This window comes from Pipistrellus kuhlii, unplaced genomic scaffold, assembly GCF_014108245.1.
Source record: "Pipistrellus kuhlii isolate mPipKuh1 unplaced genomic scaffold, mPipKuh1.p scaffold_m20_p_27, whole genome shotgun sequence".
In the NCBI taxonomy this organism is placed as follows: Eukaryota; Metazoa; Chordata; class Mammalia; order Chiroptera; family Vespertilionidae; genus Pipistrellus; species Pipistrellus kuhlii.
The window spans coordinates 2,859,596-2,885,917 of record NW_023425526.1 but is presented as its reverse complement, the minus strand read 5'-3'; the positions used below and the strand labels follow the sequence as shown (position 1 = coordinate 2,885,917).

General features: G+C 41.8%; 1 protein-coding gene and 1 non-coding gene across 3 annotated transcripts in view; one reads left to right on the top strand and one right to left on the bottom strand.

Annotated features, from left to right (window-relative positions):
* Window positions 1-26,322, bottom strand: part of NPHP1 (nephrocystin 1) — a 70,722-nt gene that overhangs the window by 6,947 nt on the left and 37,453 nt on the right. For both annotated transcript variants that reach the window (XM_036454036.2, XM_036454034.2), the window contains exons 12-16: window positions 23,733-23,807; window positions 22,591-22,701; window positions 19,340-19,422; window positions 14,188-14,264; window positions 10,284-10,383 (exon numbers count right to left, since the gene is read on the bottom strand). In XM_036454036.2, the coding sequence (XP_036309929.1) occupies window positions 10,284-10,383; window positions 14,188-14,264; window positions 19,340-19,422; window positions 22,591-22,701; window positions 23,733-23,807 (446 nt within the window). The remainder of the gene's footprint in view (window positions 1-10,283; window positions 10,384-14,187; window positions 14,265-19,339; window positions 19,423-22,590; window positions 22,702-23,732; window positions 23,808-26,322) is intronic.
* LOC118728011 lies at window positions 13,433-13,556 on the top strand. The gene has a single exon (XR_004990750.1). It is a non-coding gene; the product is annotated as a small nucleolar RNA SNORA28 (small nucleolar RNA).

The following is a 26,322-nucleotide window of genomic DNA, read 5'->3' as shown; positions in this document are numbered from 1 at the left end:
GGCCATCTCCCCTGATGTGATGAATGAAGAAAATGTGAGTTGATTGTTCACGGTACTGGGTGGGACCTGGGAGGGTGTGGCAGATCTGGACTGAATTCTGACTTTGCTACTTCCTAGCTATATATCTTCAGATTAATTATTCTCCTTGTGTTTTGATTTCCTCATTTGTAGAATAAAGAAATAATACCTGAATTTCAAAAGGCTAATAAAAAGATTAAATGAAATAAATGTGGGGTGTTCAATGCAATGCACAAAACAAAATAAATTTTGTAAGGGTTCAAAAACAAAATAAATTTCAGCATTGAAGTTAAATTATTATTAGTTTAAAATAGATTCTTATAACTATGTGATCCCCATAATATCCACAAAGAAAAAAATCTATAGAATGCACACAAAAGGAAATGAAAACGAGTAAGTGTATCACTACAAAAACATAAAACACAAGAGAAGGACCCTATCAGGTTTAACTCAGTGGATAAAGCATTGGCCTGTGGACTGAAGGGTCCCAGGTTCGATTCCAGTCAAGGGCACATGACCTGGTTGAGGGCTCAATCCCAAGTAGGGAGCACGTAGAAGGCAGCTGATCAATGATTTTCTCTCATCATTGATATTTCTATCTCTCTCCCTCTCCCTTCCTCTCTGAAATCAATAAAAATGCATAAATAAATAAACAAACAAACAAACACAACAGAAGGTAAGAAGGAAAGAAATAAGGGACAAATCTAAAACATACAGAATATCAATAACAAAATGGCAATAGTAAGTCCTCTCCTATTTAACTATATCCTATCCTATATAATAAAAGGCTAATATGCAAATAGACCAAATGGCGGACAACTAACAACCAATTGCTATAACGTGTACTGACCATCAGGGGGCATGTGTGGAACATGGCAAGCGTTGGCAGCAGGAGGCAGAGTGCAGAACATGGTGGGCGTCAGCCATGGCTGGATGGTGGAGCAGGTGAGCAGGGATGCTAGACCAAGGTGGGGTGCCAGTCACTGTCATCAGGGCAAGCCTCTGGTGGATACTGAAAATTCCTTGCTCCCATGCACCGGGGTCCCACCCAGCACTCACACCTGCTGCTGGTGCTGGAGCCACTGTTCGCACCCACTGCCCATGCTGGTGCAGGCTCCAATTGCCCCTGAGGACTTCTCCACCTCTCCCTACTCTTGAGGGGCATTCAGGCGGTAGCCACTGCTTGCAGCCACTGATGGCACCTGCCCCACTTGCACCTGCTGCTGGGACTGGTCCCAAGTGCTCCATGCCGTCAGCATGTGCAAGCAGAGCTGCCAGCAGACAGGGGGCCAGGGGCCACAGCAGGAGGGGCCGAGCAGGATGGGCCGAGACCCACCCCTCTGCCCACCACAGCCTCTCAGCCCACGGTTTCTTTCAAGGTGCATGAATTTGTGCACTGGGCCACTAGTACTACCTATAAAGAGACTCACTCTAGATCTAAGGACACTCATAAGTTGAAGATGAAAGGATGGACAATGACATTCTATGCAAATAATAGAAGTGAGCAAGGATGACTAATAATAATATCAGACAAAATAGTCCTTAAGCCAAAAAACTGTTACCAAAGTCAAAGAAGGACATTATATAATGAAAATAGGGTCCACTCACCAAGAATATATAAAAATTATAAATATAAACACATCAATATTAGAACTTCTAAGTATATGAAGCAAGCATTGACAAATTGAAGACAGTAGGAGACAGATCTATAATATAGCAGACTTCCACACCCCACTTTCTTTTTACCTTTATTACAGATGTACTCAACTTTTTTCTCCCCGCTGTCCTCTTCCACCCGGTTCCTGCCCTGCCCTAGGCCTTCACCATCCTATTGTCTGTGTCCATGGGAAATGCATATACACATATACCTTCTTTGATTAATCTCTTCCCTCTGAGATTCAGTAGTCTGTTCCATGTTTCCATGCCTCTGGTTCTATTTTATTCATTGGTTTATTTTCTTTACATTCCTTGTTCATTTATTTTTTGAATTCAATTGTTGGTAAATAATATTTACTGCCATCTTATTGTTCATATTTCTTCTTCTTCTTAAATAAGACCCTTAAACATCTCTTATAATACTGGTTTGGTGGTATGAACTCCTTTAGCTTTTTCTTGTCTGTGAAGCTCTTTATCTGACCTTTCATTCTAAATGATAGCTTTGCTGGGTAGAGTAATCTTGGTTGTAGGTCCTCGCTTTTCATCATTTTGTTTTTTGTTTTGTTTTTTAAATATATCTTATTGATGATTATCTTTTTACAGAGAGGAAGGGAGAAGGATAGAGAGTTAGAAACATCGATGAGAGAGAAATATCAATCAGCTGCCTCCTGCACATCTCCTACTGGGGATGTACCCGCAACCAAGGTACATGCCCTTGACTAGACTCAAACCTGGGACCCTTCAGTCTGCAGGTCAACGCTCCATCCACTGAGCCAAACTGGTTAGGGCAGCATCACTTTGAATATGTCTTGCCATTCCTTGTGGCCTGCAAAGTTTCTGTTGAATAATCAGCTAACAGTCATATGGGTTCTCCCTTGTGGGTAACTAACTGCTTTTCACTTTTTATGTCTTTGATATTCTAACTCTCTTGAAGCTCTTATTAAGATCCTTGAGTTTCTGTATAACCATTATTTTGAACTCTATATCTAGTAGTTTGTTTACTTCCATTTAATTCAGTTCTTTTTCTGGAGATTTCTTCTGCTCTTTCATTTGTGCCATTTGTCCTCACATTTTGGCTGCTTTCCTGTGTATAGATAGATATGCTCTGTCTCCTGGAACTGGTCAAGAGACCCTGTGTAGTGGGTGTCCTATAGAACCCCGTGGCTCATCCTCCCCAGTCACCTGAGCTGGGCACTCTAGGTGTACCCTGTGTAGGATGTGTGCACTGGCTTGTTATAGTTAAGACTTTATTACTTTGGCATCACTGGGAGGAACTGGACTCCAGGCCAATTGAATGTGAGGACCAGCTGCGATTACAGTGGGAGAGCTGCCGTGCAGTAGACACTCCAATGGAGCAGGACTTGTTTCAGTGGGGCTTTGCTGCCCATTAATTCCATACCTTGAATGTGTAGCTTATGGATATGTAGTTATAATCTGGTATGGTCTGATTATATGATGTCCACTGGGTGCACTGGCTCTGGGGCCTTCCAGGAGGTGTAAAGTCAGCCACTGCTTGGGGCCACCTGGCAAGAGTTACAGAGAGAGCTGCAAATGGCTGCTACTTGCATTGGGCTAGGAAGTGCCCAGGCAAGGCCCAGCTGTGCAGCAAGGCAAGCCGGTGCTAGTGCAGGGTCTTGTGCCTTTAATTGATAGGTTTGACTCTAGCTTTGCAGATTTTAGCAAAGTCTGAAGCCTGAGGCAGGACAGGCCACTGACATGGAAAATCAGCTACCGACAGTGTGGGTGGGCTGCAAATTGGATGAGGAAAAGTCTTAGAGAATCACCAGGGTGGAGAAAACAGTTGGGTCAAGCTGATGGAAACTCAGCTATGGCTGCTAGTCAGGAGTGACTATAACAGAAGAGCTGCTGTGCAGGAGACACCCCTATGGAGCAGGACTTGCTTAAGTGGGGCTTTGGTGCTCCACTTAAGTGTGTCGCTCATGGATGTAGTAAAGTTATAATCTGCCATGTCATATCCCACTTTCAATAAGGAACAGGACAACCAGGCAGAAGATTAATAAAAATTAATCTTTGGGATGCATACAAGAGGACTTGAAACAACACTGTGGACAAATTGAGCTAACAGACATATTCAGAACACTCTGCCCAATAACAGCAGAATACACATTTTCTCAGGTGTACATGGGACATTCTATGGGCTAAACCAAATGTAGGGCACAAAACAAGTCTTAATAGACTAAAGACTGAAATCATACAACTATCTTTTCTACCACAATGGCATGGAACTAAAAATCAAGAGCAGAACAAAAGTTGGAAAAGTCACAAAGGTGGAGATTAAACAAATACACTCTTAAATAACCATGGTTAAAAAAAAAAAAAAGTCAACTGAAACCGGTTTGGCTCAATGGATAGAGCATCGGCCTGCGGACTGAAGGGTCCCAGGTTCGATTCTGGACAAGGGCATGTACCTGGCTGCAGGCAGATCTTCCAGTAGGGGGAGTGGAAGAGGCAGCTGATCGATGTTACTCTCTCATCGACGTTTCTAGCTCTCTATCCCTCGTCCTTCCTCTCTGTAAAAAATCAATAAAATATATAATATATATATATATTTTAAAAATAAGTATATTTAAAAAAAAATCATGCCCTCGCCGGTTTAGTTCAGTGGATAGAGCACTGGCCTGTGAACTGAGGGGCCTGGGTTCGATTCTGGTCAAGGGCACATACCTCAGTTGCAAGCTCAATCCCTGGCCCTGGTCAGGGAATGTACAGGAAGCAGCCAATCAATGTGTCTGTTTGACATAGATGTTTTTCTCTCTCGGTCTCTCCCCCTCCCTTCCACTCTCTCTAAAAATCAATGGGAAAATATCCTTAGGTGAGGACTGACCACAAAAAATTTACTGTGGTAATGATTTTATGTAATTGTGAATATACGAGAACCAGTGAACTGCACACTTTAACAGAATGCACTTTACAGCATGTGCATTAAACCTCAATAGAGCTGTATAAATAAATACATAAATAAATGTATTTTTTAAAAATCTCAAGGCCTCAGCCAGATGGCTTAATTGGTTAGACTAAACAGAGTGTCATCCCATACACCAAAAGGTTGTGGATTCAATTCCAAGTCAAGGTACATACATATCTAGGTTGTAGGTTTGATCCCTGGTTGGAATGCATACAAGAGGCAACAAATCAATGTTTCTCTCACACATTGATCTCTCTCTCTCTCTCTCTCTCTCTCTCTCTCTCTCTCTCTCTCTCCTTCCCTCCCTCCCTCCCTTCCTCTTCCTCCCTCCATCCCTCCCTCTCTCTTTTCTAAAATTAATATTCTTAGATGAGGATTTTTTTTAATTATAAGAAAATACTTAGAAATGAATTAAAAGAAAACATAACATACAAAAACTTATGGAACACAGTGAAAGCAGTGTTAAAGGGGACATGTATAGCTATAAACACATTAAAAAATAAAATATCAAATCAATAGCCTAACTTTGCAATTTAAAGAACTAGAAAAAAGAAGAACAAAGTAAACCTACAGAAAGCAGAAGGAAGAAAATAAAAAATATTCGGGGAGAGATAGACTAGAAAAACAATAGAGAAAATCAATGAAACAAAAAGTTGGTTATTTGAAAAGACCACAAAATTGACAAAACTTTAGCTAGATGGACTAAGAAAAGAGAGAGAGAAGAGAAAGAATGAGGCCAAACAGGACCTTGCTTTTCTGTTGCAAAGACTGCTTCTGTGCTTTTAAAAACACACACAGCTGAAACCAGTTTGGCTCAGTGGATAGAGTGTCAGCCTGCGGACTGAAAGGTCCCGGGTTTGATTCCGGTCAAGGGCATGTACCTTGGTTGCTGGCACATCCCCAGTAGGGGGTGTGCAGGAGGCAGCTGATCGATGATTATCTCTCATCGATGTTTCTAACTCTTTATCCCTCTCTCTTTCTCTCTGTAAAATATCAATAAAATATATTAAAACACACACACACACACACACACACACACACACACACTTTTATTGATGTAAGAGAAGGGAGAAGGCAAGAGAGATAGAAACATCAATGATGAGAGAGAGTCATTGATGGGCTGTCTCCTGCATACCCCGCACTGGGGATCAAGCCTGCAACCCAAGCACGTGCCCTTGATTGGAATTGAACCTGGGACCCTTCAGTCCACAGGCTGATGCTTTATCCACTGAGCCAAACCAGCTAGGGCTAGACTTCTCTTTTTAATCTTTTTCCAAGGGAAGATCGGCCAAAACATTGAGTTTACAGGCTCTATAAATACCCTAGGGGGAAAAAAGCCAAGAGAATGAGTAATACCTATGGACACATTATTAAGGGTTATTTCAAGATTTAACTGTTAATACTATATTTATGAAACCCATTTCAGTATCGGAGATAAGAACAAAGGAAAATTAAACTCAGAGCATGATCTAGAATGACAAAAGCAACCACTCAGAGAGGTAGGCCAAGTTCTCATTCATTACACTGCTTCTTGACAATGTAACAGCTAAAAGGTCCTGCTGGGATAGTCAGGGGGGTGCCCCGGTCGTGTCCCCGTCCCATGCCCCATCACCACCATATAGCGTGCACCTCTGTGGAAAGGCCCTTTCCTGATGTCTTCACAGGGCACATCTCCAATTCTTCAAAACCCCATTTCAAAAGCCCACTACCTTGCACATCTTCACTTAGATGAATGCTATGACACGCTGCACTGGCTAGCTGGCATTACATTTGCATTTATCTATACACAAGAGGACTGGTGCACAGATTCTTGCGCTGGCGGGGCCCCTTGGCCTGGTCTGCAGGGATCAGGCCAAAATTGGCTCTCCGACATCACCTGAAGGGTCCTGGATTGCAAGAGGGCAGTTCTCAGATGATGCACCCCGGAATCGGAATCAGGCTCTCTCCTCTCTGGTCCCGGGTGTGTCACCCAAGAACCGCAGCTGCCAAGTCACTGCAGCTCAGCAGCTCCTGTGTTGAGTGTCTGCCCCCTGGTGGTAGGTGCACATCATACAATAGTTACCGGTTAGAGCATCAGCCCCCTCGTGGTCACTGTATATCATAACTATCAATCAGACAGTTGGATAGTCACTTAGGCTTTTATATAGAGATATATAATAATAATATTAGTCAATTATTAGAGCTCACACTGCTTAATTCCATGCCATGTTCTATAAATACTTGCTAAGTGTTTTATATGTTGTTTTCATTAAACTTCATTACAACTTATGGGATTAATATTTCTACAATGCTCTTTATAAAGATGTAGACATTGAGACCCCAAGATGATTCTATGATTTTCCCAAGAGGTTCCTTAGTTTGAAACTGATAGACCTAGAAACTACTAGTATAAAAGCTCCCTGCAGAAAATGCAAAAATCATGAGATGACACTGCTTACTTATTAAAATAGCTAAAACAAACAAAAAGGCTGAGAATACCAAGTGTTGTCAAGAATATGGGGCAACTAAGTCCTAGCCGATTTGGCTTAGCAAATAGTCTCTTCTTGCGGAATGAAGGGTCCTGGGTTCATTTCTGGTGGAGGGCCTAGGTTGTGGTCTCGATTCCCAGTGAGAGTCAGGCAAGACGCAACTGATCAATGATTCTCTCACATTATTGATGTTTCTATCTGTCTCTGTCTCTCCCTTCCTCTCTGAAATCAACAAAAATGTATTTCTAAAACAAGAATATGGGGCAACTGAAATGCTGATACATTGCTGGTGAGAATGTAAAATAGTGTAGTCATTTGGAAACTAGCTTGGCAGTTTTTTACAAAATAAACAAGCATCAGATGTCCCAGAAAACCCATTCCTAAGTGTCTCTACTCATCAGAAATAACAGCACATTTACACATTCAAAAAATTTATGTACAAATATTTAGAGGAAATTTTATCCATAATAGGCCAAAATTAGAAACCACCCAGATGTCCATCAACTAACTCATGGGCAAACACACTAAGATACATCCAGGCAATGGAATACTGGCACACCTAGCTTTATTGTGCTTTGAAGATATTGTGTTGTGTGTATTTTTAATTTTTCTGACTTGTTTTAAGAGAAGAGGGGAGAGAAAGAGAGAGATGGAGAGAAATATCAATGTGAGAGAGAAACACCAGTTGGTGGCTTCCTGTAATCATCCTAACTGGATATCAAATCCACAACGTGAATATGTGCCCTGAACCACAATCAAATTCAGTACCTATTGGCGCAAGGGATAATGCTCCAACCAAATCACTCTAGCCAAAGTGATACTGAATTTTTTACAAATTGAAAATTTGACCCTGGATGGTGGGGCTCAGATGGTTATGTTTCATCCCATGCACGGAAGGGTTGCTGATTCAGTTCCAAGTTGGAATACATGCCCAGGTTTCAGGCTCAATCCCCAGGGGATGGGAGTATGCAGAAGGCAGCCAATCAATGTTCCGCTCTCACATCAATGTTTTTCTCTCTCCCTCTACCTTCCTCTCTCTAAAAATCAATTAAAATATATATTTTTTAATCCTAGCTGGTTTGGCTCAGTGGCTAGAAGGGCTCTGGGTTCGATTTTGGGCAAGGGCGCATGTCAGGTTGTGGGCTCAATCCCCAGTGTGGGGCATGCAGGAGGCAGTCAATTAATGTTTCTCTCTCATCATTGATGTTTCTGTCTCTCTCTCCCTCTCCCTTTCTCTTTAAAGTCAATGAAATATATTGCCAAAACCAGTTAGGCTCAGTGGATAGAACGTTGGCCTGCGGACTGAAAGGTCCTGGGTTCTATTCCAGTCAAGGGCATGTACTTTGGTTGCGGGCACATCCCCAGTAGGGGGTGTGTAAGAGGCAGCTGATCGATGATTCTCTCTCATTGATGTTTCTAACTCTCTATCCCTCTCTCTTCCTCTCTGTAAAAAAATCAATAAAAAAATATTTTTTTTATTGATAAATATATATATATATATATATATATTATATATATATAATCTTATTAAAAATTGAAAATTTATGGCAACCCTCAGTTGAGCAAATCTAATGGCCTTTTTTCCAATGGGCTCAGATAATGGTTAGCAATTTTAAATTGAGGTATATACATTGGTTGTTTTGGGGTGGTTGTTTTTTTTTAACACACAATGCTATTGAACACTTAACTAAAGTATGGTGTAAACATAACTTTTATATACATTGGGAAGCCAAAAATTCATGTAACTTGCTTTCTTGCAATATGTACCTTATTGCAGTGATCTGAAGCTGATCCCACAATATCTCCTGTACTGTTTAAAACAAAAAGAACAAACTACTAACACAGGCATCAGCATGGATGACTCTCAGAAGCACTATGCTGAGTGAAAACCAGACTCACAAGCCTGCATTCTAGATTATCCACTGTATAAGACATTCTGGGAAAGGCAAAGCTGTCGGGAAGGAAAACAGAGGAGTGATTGCCTGGGGCTGAGCTGGGGCTAGGTAGTGAGGACAAAGACAAAACCATAGAGGTAACTCTTAAGAGTCATGGACACATTCTCTATCTTGACTGTGCTGACAGTTATAAGACTGTATACATTTGTCAAAACTCAAAGAACTGTAAATTAAATTATACCTCAACAAACTTAACATTTTAAAAATTTCTCTGAAGATAGACTCATGAGTCAGTAAGCCCACTTAATAGAAGTTCTCTACTATATTTCTGACCAAATCTGTCCTTTGTGCTAACTAGTAAGTAGAAGAGTAAGCTAATCTGAACTTGTTATTCCATTTCCCTGATCTTTGGCAAACAAGTTAATACATACATACATACATATGTATGTATATATATATGTATGTATATATGTATATATATGTATGTATGTATGTATTAACTAATATGCATATTAGTTAATGCATAATTGCAAATAGACCAAATTGGGGAATAACCACACAACTGAAGTGGTTGCTATGACGTGCGCTGACCACCAGGAGGAGCATGCAGAACATGGAGGGCATCGACAACAGGTGACAAGAGCATGAAACATGGTGGGCATCAGCGGCAGCAGAATAGTGGAGCAGGTGAGTAGAGGTGCCGGACCAAGGCAGGGTGCCAGTGATTGTCATCAGGGCGAGCCTCTGGTGGTTACTGAAAATTCTTTGCTCCCATGCACCACAGTCTCACTAGGCACTTGACCTGCTGCCAGAACCTGATACTGGCACCGGAGCTGCCACTTATATCCGCTACTGGCGCCCAGCAGTGACCCCAATAGCTCAGCGCTGTCAATGGGTGTGAGCAGCGGGTGCTGGCCCCAATCATCCCTGAAGGCTTCTCCACCTTCCCCTGCTCCTGAGGGGCAATCAGAGCAGCAGCAGTTGCTCATACCCACTGCTGGTGCAAGAGGGACCGACGCCGTCAGTGCATGGGAGGGCTGCGGTGGAGCAGGGCTGCTGGCAGACAGGGCACTCGGGGTCACAGCAGTAGGGGCAGGGCAGGGGCACAGAGAATGGGCCGAGACTTGCCCCTGTGCCCACCACAGCCTCGTGGCCCACAATCCTTTCAAGGTGCACAAATTCATGCACTGGGTCCCTAGTGAGGAAATAATGACCAGCAAAAGATGACCAAGAAAAGGAGAAGCTGAGAGCAGAGATGGTCTACACATGCTGAGTGACCCGAACTTCCAGACTAACAGAAACTGCAGAAGGCATACCAACCTTAACAGGTCTCTTGATCTTCTGTTCAAAGACCTCAGTTTTACTAGAAGCTGCGGCTGTCTCCTCATCATCATCATCTGATGGAAAACACTCCCTTGTGCTTAAAAAATTAATAAATGTTACAACTTTAAGTGCTTGGGACAGTGTGTATAATACAACATAGTATTTTCATTTTAATTTAAAAGCATGGCATTTTGCTTTTCACCACCAGTGCCTTACCCTGACAGCTGCATTGTTGTGGTTGAATTACAAAGAAAAAAGGAGGAGTTTAAAAAGCATGTCTGGGAGAGTGGTGTTAGAGGAATGGCAACAAGTGAGATCCCCTTGGAATCTCCCCTGAAATTTTAACAAGTTTATCAACTATAATTCAACAAAGGATCCCATGCTCAATATAGAAGCATGCCTGAGAGACCCATACATTGAAGCATCTAAAGGTGGGCAACCAGGAGTAAATGGGAAGGCAAGAACGGAGGAGAGCTCACACAGCCACAGATGCAGCCCTGCAGCTGGGAGCTGGCTGCTTGCTCAGCCCCAGAGAGAGGAGGAAGTAGGTATTTCCATGGGCCAGGAAGAACAGAGAGTCTCGATGGGCTCTACAGCAGGGCAAGTGGTGCGAACAGCAACTGAGCCAGCTGAGAGGCTGGGGTAAGAAAACAGAGCCAGGGTTCTGTCGTGACTGTCTGCTGTTGGATGGCTAGTGTTCCAGGCAAAGGTGGAGACACAGAGGCCCATCACCCCTTGGACTCCAATAACTCACCTCCCATTGCCCTTGGTGTCAGGTCAAGGAGCACATTATGTGTAAACTGAGAGATACTGCAGCAGAGTCCCTGTTTGCTCCAGAGATTGATCCCATTTGGAGTTTGGGGCGGGGAGCACACCATAGAGGTCTGGGGGTCACCATTACAATGAGGGTAAAACAAAGCCCACCCCCAAGCAGCACAGCTGTAATGTCGGATCGGAGCTATGGAGGGCAGCTCTGGGACATCACAGAGCTAAAAATCTGTGACTCAGCACCACCTACTAGAAAAGAGTAGAAGGACCTGTTCAAAGAAAGATGCTAGAGAAGGGCCAACATAATACATAGATACCTAAACAAACGGGACCAGCAAATACCATGAATAATCATGGAAATAAGGAAGCCCAGAAAGAAAAAAAAATCTCCATAAAGCAAGCTGAAACACATGGAAATATATAAATGACAGAGAATTCAAGATTGCAGGTCTGAAAATACTCAACAAGATGTGAGAAAATACAGACAGGCAATCTAATACACTCAAAAAACAAATTAATGAAAAAAAATGAGTATTGCACCAAAGAGTCTAAAATATTAAAAAGAACCAATCAGAAATCCTGGAAATGAAGCATGCAATTAAGGAGATCAGGAGTAAACTACTAAATATAGGAAACAGAACTGACCAGATGGAGAAAAGAATTAGTGATATCTCTATAGGAATCTAGAAATGATGCATAGGGGGGAAAAGAGAGACCCAAGCATTAAGAAAAATGAAAGAGCTCTATAAGAACTATCTATCTCCATCAGAAAAAGCAATCCTATGGAATTGGAGAACATTATGCTGAATGAAATAAGCCAGTCAATGAAACAAAAACACCACATGATCTCACTCATTTATGGATAATAAAGAACATTATAAACTGATAAACAAAAAGATAGATACAGAGACATCAAGCAACAAACAGACTGTCAAATTACAGAGGGAAGGTTAGGGAGATATGGGGGGAGATAAGAGATCAGCCGAAGGACTTATATGTATGCATATAAGCATAACCAATGAACACAAAACTCTGGGGGGTGAGGGCATGAACGGGAATGGGAGGGGCAGGGGGGCCAAGAGACACCGACCAATGGTAAGATATGTACACATATAATACCTTAATTTTTTAAAAAATGAAGAAAAAAAGAAAAAGCAATCCTACATAATAAAACCAGATATGCTAAGTATCGGTCATCCATTCAACCAATTAAAGCATAATATGCTAATAATACGCTAAGGCTGCTCAACCACTCACTATGACATGCACTGACCACCAGTGAGCAGATAGTCAACTGGTCAACCAGTTGCTATGACGTGCACTGACCACCAGGGAGAAGACACTCCAACCAGTAGGTGAGCTTACTGTTAGGGTCTGGCTGATCGGGACTGAGTGAGATGGGCCAGACACGCCCTGGAGCCCTCCCGTAGTCCCTCCCCAGCTGGCCAACCTCCCACATCCCACCCCAGGCCTAATCATGTACCAGTGGGGTCCCTTGGCCTGGCCTGCACCCTCTCAGAATCCGGGACCCCTCAGGGGATTTTAGAAAGCTGGTTTCAGCCCGATCCCACAGGACAGGCCAAGGGACCCTCACTGGTGCATGAATTCATGGACTGGGCCTCTAGTATAAGAATAATAGGCATACCAGAAGAAGAACAGAGGGATAAGGAACAGAGAGCCTATTTAAAAAACAATGGATAAGAACTTCCCACACCTATGGAGAACTAGATCCTCAAATCCAATAAGCAAACAGAGCACCTAGTTACCTCAGTCCAAAGAGGCCCTCTCCAAGGCACATTGTATTAAAATTGTAAAGAGTTAATGAAAAAAAAAAATCTCAAAGCAGCCAAGGAAAAGAAGAAAGTTATCTTCAAAAGAAAATCCATCAGGAACCCAAGATGGCGGTGTAGGTTAATACCTAAACTGCTGCCTTGCACAACAATTTCAAAACTACAACTAAAAGACAAAATGTCTATCACCCAGAGCCACGGGAGGGCTGGCTGAGTAGAATTTCTACAATTAGAAGGAGAGAGAAAAGCACACTGAGACTCAGAGGAATTGCAGAAGGCAAAGGTTACTCAAGAATCTTCTAAAAACTGCTGAGAAACTTGATGAGACCTTTAAGGACCTTAATGAGAATGCAAAAAAAAAAAAAAATGGAAAATGACCAGTCAGAAATTAAGCATGCACAGTCTGAAATAAAGAATATACAAAAACTCAACTGTAGATCAACATACCCCAAGAGTCAAACCAAAGATCTGAAATATGAGGAAACAAAAAACACCCAACCAGAAAAACAAAAAGAAAAAAGGATCCAAAAATATGCAGATAGTGTAAGGAGACTCTAGGACAATTTTAAGTGTACCAACATATGTTGCAAGCAACACTCTGTGGCAGATAATGGACACTGTCTGACACAATTTGAGCTTGCTATAGCAACAAAGTCTAACCTATTCCGATGCCCTCCTCTATGAGATGAGCCATTACATAGACTTAAACAGTGTAAAAAAAAAAAAAAAAAAAAAAAAAAAAAAAAAAAAAAAAAAAAAAAAAAAAAAAAAAAAAAAAAAAAAAGTGTACCGACATATGAATTTTGGGGATGCCAGAAGAAAAGAGAGAGCAAGATACTGAAAACCTATTTGAAGAAATAATGACAGAAAACTCCCCCTACCTGGTGAAAGAAATAGACTTACAAGTTCAGGAAGTACAGCTGAAACCAGTTTGGCTCAGTGAATAGAGAATTGGCCTGTGGACTGAAGTGTCCCAAGTACGATTCCGGTCAAGGGCATGTACCTTGGTTGCGGGCACATCCCCGGTAGGGGGTGTGCAAGAGGCAGCTGATCGATGATTCTCTCTCATCGATGTTTCTAACTCTATCCCTCTCTCTTCCTCTCTGTAAAAAATCAATAAAATATATTAAAAAGAAAAAGAAAAAGAAAAAGAAAAAGAAAAAGAAAAAGAAAAAGAAAAAGAAATAAAGCACTCAAATAAAATGACCAAGATGCAAGCAAGGAACAATACAGTTTTTAAATGTGAATTTCCTATTTGTGTTAGAACATAGCTATCTTCTCCGATGCCTCCTGTTTGCTTGATCTTTAAGGCAGGGAAGGAAGGTGCCCCCTGAGAGCTGTACCTCTTCTGGATACCGAAGGGTCCACTTCCACACCTTTTTCATAAGGGGTGCCACCGTTCAGGAGGAGCTCGTAAGTCCTACAAAGAAGGGTATGCTGTGATCAAGACCTGTGGTGGACTTCCTGACTCAATTACTTTTCTGCACAGATATCTTTGTGTCATTGAGTGAGAATGGAAGCTGATCCTTCTGTGGGGCCTCAGGTCAGTAAATAAGTCTCTTTCTTACCTATGAACCATAGAAACACATTTTCCACATTAATATGAAAGAGATTATTAATGTTGTTAAAACGTTTTGAATCATCATTCGGAATAAAGCCAGTACAGTCAGAGAGAGGGGATGTGGGGGAATGGGTGCAGGGGGGGGGGGGGGGGGGACAACTTTAATACTTTTAACAATGAAGATAACTTTTAAAAATAGACAATATGACTTTATATGATGTTTAAAATATAAAAGTAATAAATAAATAAAATATAAAAGTAACATGCAGATTGTATAGTAAAAAGTTCCAATGGCCTAGAAATAATAAGGAAAAAGTGAAAGCCACCTCCTTCCTCTCAAGTTTGGTAGTCCCTTGCCCTACCTTATTCTATGCAACTGCAAACAAATACATTCCACAGTGAATCCCAAACTGAAGACTTTTCTTTTAAAGTTACAAACTGCCGAAGTGTAGAAGCAGGAAGGAGGTCAAAGGCCTCTCTAATCCTGCTGCCAGTCCCCACTCCTACTCTAGGGCAGCCTTGGGAACAGTTCACATAAACCCACCCATGAAGGTGCACAAGCGCAGCTCTTTGTGGACCAAAGTGGAGTGGCAGTATGCGTCCTATCCTGCCACTTGCTTTTTCATGTAAAAATATACATTTGAAATGTTTCTATATTAATACAGAGGCCTCTGGCCTCCACCAAATTTAAAAAAAAAAATAGCTGTGGCTTTAGGAAAGATTGAGTAGAGACACACCATTTCTTTCTACCAAGTACAACTAAAACCCTAAATGTTAATAATCTCAACAATAAAGATTTTTTAAAGAGAAAAGAAGCGAAGCACTCAAATAAAATGACTAAGATGTTAGCATTGAACAATACATAAAAACAAAACCCCCAAATCATAAGAAGCCTGGGCTTCTGCATCTACAGGGGGTAGGAGGGCCAAGGTAATAAAATGCCCCGTCTCCTGCCCAGTGACATCAGAGGACTAGCACAGTCAGGACTTTCACCTCCGTCCTATGGTAAGGAGCTTCCATCCACCCTGAGGTGTCAGCAGAGGTGGAGGGGGGAGCATTACCTGAATTAAACATTTGGGGTTAGAAACTATGATAATTCCCCAATTCAAAAATTGGGGGAAACTATGGTTTGGAGACTTACAGTTACATGGCATAGCAGGACTAAAGCCCTGAATTTTATGCAAATCTGGGATCTTCATCATCATATTCCTGACTACCCGCCTGTGTCTCTCTTTGAATTTCCTGTCTATATCCTAGACTTCGATTTACGGTATGTGTCTGTGCCCATTTTAAGGTTAGATTTCTATGTGTGTGCCCGTTTTAAAATTAGATTTCTAAGTATGTGGCCATTTTAAAGTTAGATTTCTATGTGTGTGCCCGTTTTTAAATGTAATTGTCTTTGCCCTGTCAGTATGTTCAGTGGTTAGAGCATCAGCCCACACACCAAAGGATCACAAGTTCCATTCTCACTCAAGGACAGGTACCTGGGTTGCAGGTTCATTCCCCAGCCCCATTTGGGGCACATGCAGCAGTCAACCAACCAATGTAGTATCTCTCTCACATCAATGCTTCTCTCTCTCCTCTCTCCCTTCCCTCCCTTCCACTTACTCTAAAAATCAATGGAAAAAATATCTTAAGGTGAGGATTAAGAAAAAAAATAAAATAAAATAATACAATAATGAATAAATAATGCAAGAATAAAGTGTTTTGTATATGCAACACTATACACCTACTTTTCCCCATTGCTACCAGTTTGCCACTTGTTTTTTTTTTTTTTGTTTGTTTGTTTTTTGGTGTGTTTTTTTACCATTTAGTCACTTTTATTATTCAATTACAGTTGACATACAATATTATATTAGTTTCAGGTACACACCCCATTAGACTTTATACAACTTCCTAAGTCAGTGGTCAGCAAACTCATTAGTCAACAGAGCCAAATATCAACAGTACAACGATTGAAATTTCTTTTGAGAGCCAAATTTTTTAAACTTAAACTATATAGGTAGGTACATTATTATTAACTTAAATAGGGTACTTCTAAGGTGGCCTTTACTAAAATCTCAAGGGGCCAAAGAGCCGCATGTGACTCGTGAGCCGCAGTTTGCCAAACACTGTCCTAAGTGATTATCCCAATAAATCTCATACTCATCTGACACCATACATAGCTATTAGAATTTTATTGATTATATTTCCTATGCTGTACTTTACATCCCCATGACTATTATGTAACAACCAATTTGTACTTCTTAATCAATTCTTCTTTTTCACCCATCCCTCGATCTTTCCTCCCATCTGACAATCATGAAAGTGTCCCCTGCAACTATGAGTTTGTTTCTGTTTCACTTGTTCATTGATTTTGTTTTTTAGGTTCAATTGTTGATAAGCATGTATTTATTACCATTTTATTATTCATATTTTTATCTTTTTTCTTCTTTTCTTAAAGAAAATCATTTAATATTTCATATAATACTGGTTTGATGGTGATAACTCCAACCTTTAGCCTTCTCTTGTCTGTGCATTTCTTTATATGTCTTTCAATTTTAAGTAATAACTTTGCTATTTCATTTTGTTCTTTATCACCTACCTTTCATCATATGGGACCTATTTCTTTGTCTCCACATTTTGGCTGCTTTCCTGTGTTTGTTTCTATGTATTAGGTAGAGCTGCTATGTCACATGGAATTGGTAAAGTGGTTTTGTGTTGTAGGTGTCCTGTAGAGCCCAGTTGTACAGCCTCCCCAGTCACCCGAGCTGGAAACTCCAGGTGCACCTCTGTGCATACTGTATGCACTGTCCTACTGTAGTTAAGCCTTGATTGCTGCTGGCATCACTAAGAAGGATTGATCCTCAGGCCAACTGATTGCAAAGACTGGCAGTGACTATAATAGAAGAGGTGCTATGCAGGAGCTAACCCAATAAAGCAGGACTTGCTTAAGTGGGGCTTTGGTGCTCACTGAATCCGCCCCTTGAGTATGTCACTCATGGAGGCGGTGGGGTTGTAACTGGCATGGTCTGAAGCTGTCTGTTGAAGCACTGGCTCTGGGTCCTCCTAGGAGGTGCAAGATCAGCAACCGCTTGTGCCCTGCCTGGCACCACCCAGCACAAGCTATGGATCTGCAGATGGCTGCTACTTATGTTAGGCTTAAAAGTCCCCAGGAGAGCCCTGACTGGTTTGTCTTAGTGGATAAAGCATCAGCCTGTGGACTGAAGGGTCCCAGATTTGATTCTAGTCAAGGGCATGTACCTTGGCTGCAGGCACATTCCCAGTGGGGGTGTGCAGGAAGCAGCTGATTGATGTTTCTCTCTCATTGATGTTTCTAACTCTATTCCTCTCCCTTCCTCTCGGTAAAAAATCAATTTAAAAAAACAATTTTTAAGTCCCCAGAGAGGCCAAGCCACAAACCAAGATCAGCTACCACTAGTTCCAGGCTTGGGGCAAGAGGTACGAGACACATCAAGGCCAGATGCTGCCTGTCTGCAATTTGTGAACTGTTGAGAGACTTTAGGAAAGTCTACAGCAGGAGCCAAGACAGGCAGTTTGTGTAAAAGAAAAAAAAATGGCTAGGGTGAGTCAAAAAGTTGAGTGTGGGGTAGTCTCAGGGAATCACCAAGGTGATGTGAACAGTGTTAACAGGTTGTTGGAGACTCAGTTATGGCACCTGCCTGACAGCCTTTTGGGGGTCAGGGGTTTTGGAAATAGAATAATGGCCTCTGACAGCACTTTTGTCCAAAGTTGCCCCTCTCTCTCTTGCCCTGATGATAAACAATTCAGTTCCTTCCCATACATCTATGATGGCTTTCCAGCTGCTGCCCCAGTGTTAGAACTCACAGGGAGCAAGTCTAAGTCCATGCACAGACTATTTAAGAGGAACTGTCTGGGCCCTCGTTGGTTTGGCTCAGTGAACTGAGTGTCAGCCTGTGAACTAAAGGGTCCAGGGTTCAATTCCAGTCAAGGGCACATGCCCAGGTTGCAGGCTCGATCCCCAGGAGGGGGCATGCAGGAGGCAGCCAGTAAATAATTCTCTGTAGTTATTGATGTTTCCATCTCTCTCTCCCTTCCTCTCTGAAATCAATACAAATATAAAATAAAATAAAAAAGAACTGCCTGGGACTCCAACAGCCTTTTTCTCACTCAGCCACACTCCTTACTAGTTTTTACAGCCATAAGTAATGGAGACTTCTCTTCTGGCACTGGAACCTGGGCTTTTGGGCCTAGTGTGAGGCTGGGACCCCTCACTCCTCAGGAGGGACTTCAGCAACCAAGATTTCCCTCTCAAATTATATCCAACACACACAGGGTGTGGGATCAGCCTATTCTGTGTCTCCATCCCTCCTACCAGTCTCAATATGGTTTCTTCTTTAAGTCCCTGGTTGTAGGACTTACATTCAACCAGATGTGAACTAGTTCTGAATGATCGTTGTTCTATAGTTTAGTTAGAATTTGATGTAGTTGTGGAATAAGGAGCATGCTATGTTTGCCTACACCACTATCTTGACCAAAAATCCACCTTTTGGTCTTAAGTTTTAAATGTGCTTGCTGTGGCTGCCATAACAAATTCAATGTTCCACCTACAGGAGAAATGCAGAATCACAGAGGCCCTGGGGACCCTGAACTTAGCTTTCCCTCATTTTGGAGGGGACTGGGCTGTTTCAGCACTGTGAAAAGTACTAATCCCACACACAATTACTAAGAATATTCTCGGCAGACAGTTTGTACAAACACCTTTTAAAATCCCTTTTCTGTTGTCACTTCCCCTCTCTAGCATGGGACTTACATGCTGATTTCATACCCTACCTGAAGGGACATAAAAGCAGATTCAAAGCCTTCTCCCCATAAGCTACTGAAATGCTAACAGAGCATACATTTGGCAAATCTAGATTCTAAAAACTGATCTACAAAGTTACCCGTTTAGAAGGAATATATAACCAACTTACTTTGCTGGAATAGGAATTCCACTGGCATCAAAAAGTTTAAGAAACACCCAGCCACAGCTTAATTCTCCTCTTTCACCAGTTGACTAAGGAATAAAAACATAGGTGAAACAATGTCTGAAGCAGTCAAATTTATTGTTTAATTATTCACTCCTTCATTCATTCATTTATTTATTTTAACATATTTTTATTGATTTCAGAGAGGAAGGGAGAGGGAGAATGAGAGATAGGTATGTCAATGTTAAAACAGAATCATTGACTGGCAGCCTGGAGCCCGCAACCCAGGCATGTGCCTTTGATAGGAATCAAACCCTGGACCCTCCAGTCCGCAGGCCAATGCTCTATCCACTGAACCAAAACAGCTGGGACTGAAGCAGTCAAATTTATAATCACACAAGAGGCCTGGTGCACGAAATTCGTACACGGAGGTGGGAGTCCAGCCTGCACCCTCTCAATCTGGAACTCCTCGAGGGATATCCAACTGCTGGTTTAGACCTGATCCTAAAGTTTAGGATATCCCTCTCACAATCAAGGACTACTGGCTTCCAACTACTCACCTACCTGCCTTCCTGATTGCCCCTAACTGCTTCTGCCTGCCAGCCTGATCACCCCCTAACCACTCCCATGCCAGCCTGATTGATGTCTAATTGCTCCCCTGCCAGCCTGTTTGCCCTTAACTGCCCTCCCCTGCAGGCCTGGGTCCCCCCCCTTTCAACTGCCCTTCCCTGCAGACCCAGTCACCCCCAACTTCCCTCCTCTGCGAGCCTAGTCACCCCTAAATACCTTCCCCTGCAGGCTTGATTGCTCCCAACTGCCCTCCCTTGCAGGCCTGGTCCCTCCCAACTGCCCTTCCCTGCTGGCCATCTTGTGGTGGCCATCTTGTGTCCACATGGGGGCAGGATCTTCAACTACATGGGGGCAGCCATCTTGTGTGTTAGTGATGGTCAATTTGCATATTACTCTTTTGTTGGATAGGATAGAGGCCTGGTGCACAGCTGGTTTGACCTGAATCGTGTCCCAAATCAGGGTGGAGTTTCCCTTGAGATGTGGAGCGGCCTGGGTGAGGGGCCTATAGTGGTTTGCAGGCTGACCATGCTTCTGGCGACCCAAGTAGAGGCCCTGCTCTCTGGGATTTATTTACCTTCTACAATTGAAACTTTGTATCCTGGAGCAAAGCCAAGCCTCCTGCTTGCTCCGTGGCAGCAGCCATTTCTGTTGGGATATATTTATCTTCCATAATTGAAATTTGGTAGCCTTAAGCAGAGGCCTGGGCCAGCCAGGTATTACAGAAAGCTTAGCTTCCTCCATCACCGGGGGCAACCCTAGCCTCCTGCTTTCTCCAGCTCCGTGGCTGCCACCATTTCTGTTGGGATTTATTTATCTTCTATAATTGAAACTTTGTAGCCTCGAATGGAAGCCTCAGCCCACCAGGGTGTGTGAAAAGCTTGGCTTCCTCCATCACCAGGGAAACCCAAGCCTCCCTCCTGCTTGCTCAGTGGGCTCAACCATCTTGGTTGAGGTTAATTTGCATACTTGCTCCTGATTGGCTGGTGCGCATGGCTGGTGGGTGTAGCAGAGTTAAGGTTAATTTGCATGTTGCTCTTTTTTATTAAATAGGATACCAGGTCCTTTTAAAGTACAAAATTAGTATTCATTTTAGACTAAAAATCTCTTCACAGGAAAATAGTGAAGCACAGCAGAATCCCTTTGTACCTACAGAGCTCATGGCAATATGCAAACCTCTCTGAAAATCTCTACACCTGAGAGACCCTGGCCAAGTAGCTCCATTGGTTTGAGCATCATCCCAATACACCAAGATTAAGGTGACCAGACGTCCCGCTTTTGGCAGGACATTCCCGATTTTTAACAATTTGTCCCACGTCCCAAGGAGTTTTAAAAAAGTCCCGATTTTTGGGAAGACTTTTTCCAAAAATTGGGACTGTTTCTCTCTCTGTTTGTGTATATTTAGATTCCACATATAAGCGAAAGCATATGGTATCTGCCTTCCTCTGGCTTATTTCACTTAGCATAATGCCCTCAAGAATCATCTATGTTGTTGCAAATGTCAAGGTTTCATTCTTTTTTATGGCTGAGTAATATTTTGTTGTATATATGTATCAGATCTTCTTTATCTAATAGTCTATTTATGAACACTTAGTCTATTTATGAACACATATTTGGCTATTGTAAATAATATTTGAGTAAACATAGGGATACATATATCTTTTTGAAATAGTGTTTTGGATTTCTTTAGATTAAATATCCAGAAGTGAAACTGCTGGGTTATATGGCAGTTCTATTTTTAATTTTTTGAAGACCTTTCATAATGTTTTACATAGGGGCTACACTAATTTACATTACCACCAACAGCTCATGAGAGTTCCCTTTTCTACACATCCTCACCAACATTTTTTGATAATACCATTATCATTTATCTTTTTGATAATGCCATTCTGACAGTGGGAGATGATATCTCACTTTGGTTCTGATTTGCATTTCCCCAGTAATTTGTGATGGTGAGCATCTTTTACACTTTAATTTTAAGTGCACTAAATAAGCAGCAATACACACACACACACACACACACACACAGAGTGGCCAATTATAATCTCTGAAAGCATAATAACCTGGCCACTCAGTGTATATCCTATATAATAAAAGGCTAATATGCAAATTGTCCCCTCAACCAGGAGTTCAACCAGCAGGAAGACAGGCCAACAGCCCATGTCCCCTCCCCCTGGCCAGGCTGGCCAGACCCCACCCAAGCACAAATTCATGCACTGGGCCTCTAATACACACACACACACACACACACACACACACACACACACACACACACACTGAGTGGCCAGATTATGCGTTCAGAGATCATAAAATCACTGCCATTGCCCTAACTGGTTTGGCTCAGTGGATAGAGCATTGGCCTGCGGACTGAAGGGTCCCAGGTTCAATTCCGGTCAAGGGCATGTACCTTGGTTGCGGGCACATCCCCAGTGGGAGATGTGTAAGAGGCAGCTGATCGATGTTTCTCTCCCATTGATGTTTCTAACTCTCTATCCCTCTCCCTTACTCTGTAAAAAAAAATCAATAAAATACATTTTAAAAAATAAAATAAAATCACTGCCATTCCCTTCCTTCAAGGATTAAAATTCTATAACAAAAATCTCAATTATTTTACTTGTAAATACAAGCTTTTTAAAAAATCTTCCCTTTCAATTGATACGTGAGAAAGCCTTATTTGTTAATTGACATACATTACGAATATAAGAAATTCCAAGTTCAAATAATATTCCAAGATCGGGAGATGCAGAATTGGACCTGATAAAACAATCACCATCAAGCAAGCACGGCAAGGTGCCAGTAACCTGAAACAATAAGAAAACTAAAGTCACCAATAAAAGTTAAAACTGGGGGAGTTTTCAGCTCCACTCACCTGTGAATATGACTGCTGTTCCCTACCAAAACCCTTCTAGATGCTGGACAAGACCCCAGCATGACCTGGCATCACAGTAAAGTTCTCTTAAAGGAAACAAAGAGCAGATGGACTAGATTCATCTGAACTAATGATTTGAAATTTGAAACTTTAAATTTATTTTAACTTCATGTTCAAATGAAATAACTTTACGTTCTCTTACCCTTTTGTTAGAGAGGCTAAGTAAAACAAATACTACACCTACACACCTAGAGGTGTAATGGATGTCATTTGCATATACTGTGTAAGAACTAACCATAGTTCCTTGTGAACAGAGCTAAAATTAAAGACTTCATACACACATTGGTATGTGATTGCTAGAAGCCAATTCCAGCATGTCAGCAGGGCTGAATCATCTGGGATGGTTGAGGGCATTTCCCCAAACCTGAAAAGGATGCATAAATGATTGCTTGCTGCCAGATAGCTGAGGGTACTTCAATCTACATGTTATTGCCTCCTACTGGCTCACCCTCTCCTCATCTCTTCCTGTCTCCTCTCTATATTCCCGGCTCACAATAATTCAGATCGGCTACATTTCAACTGGTTTTTCAAGTTGAAAGCTCTGCAATTTAGCCACAAGTCCAGTCTGGTGCTGGAAGCAAGTGGACAGAGCTTCCTGCTAGTCTGCAGCCATCTTGGAATCTTCTTCCAGCAAGCATTTTTCTGAATTGAACCCTGAAATACGCTGAATGATTCAAGGAATCATAACTTTGCTGAGTCATAAACATGAATAATTTTTGATTAAGTCCTCAAAGAACATTAAATAATCTAAAGATTTAAACATGACCCCATATGGTCTGTGCTAAACATAAGTATATCATTTCAGAAATACACTTTGACAGCCTCACCTTAGAAATTAATTGCATGACACTTAACAGTAGAAGAAATTCATATTTCATTCTATTCACTCATCAGATGACTCACCTGAGGAGAAAAGGTCCATGTTCTGGGCTTTTTAGGCTGCCATGTGGCTCTGACTGTATGAATGTTGCTCAGAACCTGAAATGAGATTTTCCCACTGGAAATCATGTAGAAAGCTCTCTGAAACACCACTACTTCCTCACTCTAAACAGTTAAGAGTGGCTAAACTGCGTGGAAGGAGGGAGAAGGGATCTTTCACTTTTTATTTTGTGCAGTTCTCTACAGTAGCGGTTCTCAGCCTGTGGGTGACCGCTAGCAGAGCGCCTAAGACTATCGGAAAACACAGATATTTACATTAAGATTCATAACAGTAGCAAAATTACAGTTATGAAGTAACAACAAAATTAATTTTATGGTTGGGGGTCACCACACATGAGGAACTGTATTAAAGGGTCGCGGCGTTAGAAAGGTTGAGAACCACTGCTATATGCCAACAAACTGGACAATGTGGATGAAATGGACACATTCTTAGAAATATACAATCTTCCAAAACTGAATCAGGAAACCTAAATGGGCCAATAACAACTGATAAAATTGAAGTAGTAATCAAAACACTCCCAACAAAAAAAAAAAAGCCCTGATCTGGATGGCTTCACAAGGAAGTTTAACTAAACACTCAAAGAAGAAATAATACCGTGTTTCCCCAAAAATAAGACATCCTCCGAAAATAAGACCTACTTACAGGTTTCCTTCTGAGTGAAATATAAGGTATCCCCCCAAAAATAAGGCCCCCCCTAGGCTAAACATGAGAGATTTGGTCCACTGATTCTGAAAGAAATGGAGTCACAAGAAATTCACCAGGAAATTCAGGAATTGGATTATTATGATGATGTTCCAGAAGATGATGACATGATTATCATTGGATAAATGAGTAGATTCTTGATACTGTAGGATTCACAGTTTGTCTGGTTTGTGTTGACAACTACCGTACTACCGTACCGTATACAGGTAATAAATTTCCTTTATTTTCATTTAACAATAAATGTGTACCATATTCTTCTTCGTGGAAAAATAAGACATCACCTGAAAATAAGACCTATCGCATCTTTGGGAGAAAAAATTAATATAAGACACTGTCTTATTTTCGGGTAAACAGGGTACACAGCCTCCTCAAATTACTCTTTAAAAAAATCCAAGAGGAAGGAACAACTTCCAAGATCTTTTTAAGAGGCTAGCATTATCCTATTCCAAACCAGATAAAGACACTACAAAGATAAATACAGGCCACTATCCCTGTTGAATATAGATGCTAAAATCCTCAAAAAAGTATCAGCAAATCAGTCCTAGCTGGTTTGGCTCAGTCGGCCTGCGGACTAAAGAGTCCAAGGTTTGATTCCTGTCAAGGGCAGGTGCCTAGGTTGCGGGCTCGATCCCAAGTAGAGAGCAGTGCAAGAGGCAACCAATCAATGATTATCCCTCATTATTGATGTTTCTATCCCTCTCTCACTCTCCATTCCTTTCTGAAAATCAATAAATATATATTATTTTAAAAATTATTAGCAAATCAGATCCAACAATACATTAAAAAGATCATACTCCATGACCAAGTGGGATTTATTCCAAGGATGAAAGGCTGGTATAATATTTGCAAATCAATAAATGTAATATATCGCATAAACAAATGGAAAGACAAAAATCACATGATCATATCAATAGACAGAAAAAGCATTTGACAAAATCCAATATCCATTTTTGATAAAAATGCTCAGCAAAGTGGGAATAGAGTTATCATAACTCAACATAATAAAGGCCATATATGACAAACCTACAGCCAACATCATACTCAATGGGCAAAAACTAAAACCATTTCCCCTAAGAACAGGAACAGGACAGGGATGTCCACTTTCACTACTATTAATTCAACATAGTACTAGAAGTCCTAACCACAGAGATCAGAAAAGGAGGAAGTGAAACTGTCATTATTGAAGAGAAACCAAGATGGCGGCATAGGGTAGACACCCAAATGCAACCTACCACAACAAATTTGAATTTAGAACTGAAAAACAGGGGAAACATCGCCCTGAAGCACTGGACGGCTGGCTGAGAGGAGGCTCTACCATCTGGGAAGGAGAGAGAAGGCACGCTGAACCTCAGGAACTGTTAAGATACAGAGAACTCTGCGCGCGAAAAGGAGGCCGCCCGACTTCACTGCCGGCTTGCTTCTGGAGCACGGAGAGGGCAGGCTGAGTTTGCTGCTGGCTTACTCCCTACGCAGAGAGGGTGGACAGCTAATGCACGGCTGGCTTTCTTGTTTGGGAGGAAAACAGAACCACCCTATTGCGCTGATAGACAGCCCCAGACAGGGAGAAGCCAGATTGTCAGGCAGTGGGCAGAGATTTCTCAGAGGTGAGTGAAGCCAGCAGCCTTTACTGCGAAACTCAGAAACCAGATTCTTGTAGGGAGGGCTGAATAAAGCTTGTCTGAACCACCCGAGACTCTGCCCCATCCAAGCAGAGTACAGAAGCCCTTCCAGTGGCTAGCTTTCTCGTTCGAAGTGAATGGGACTCTCCTAGGGAGTGACAGACAGGAATCTAAAGTTTGTATGCTCCTATACCAAAGAGGTGCGTGCGCCTGCAACCAATTGTGCAGGATT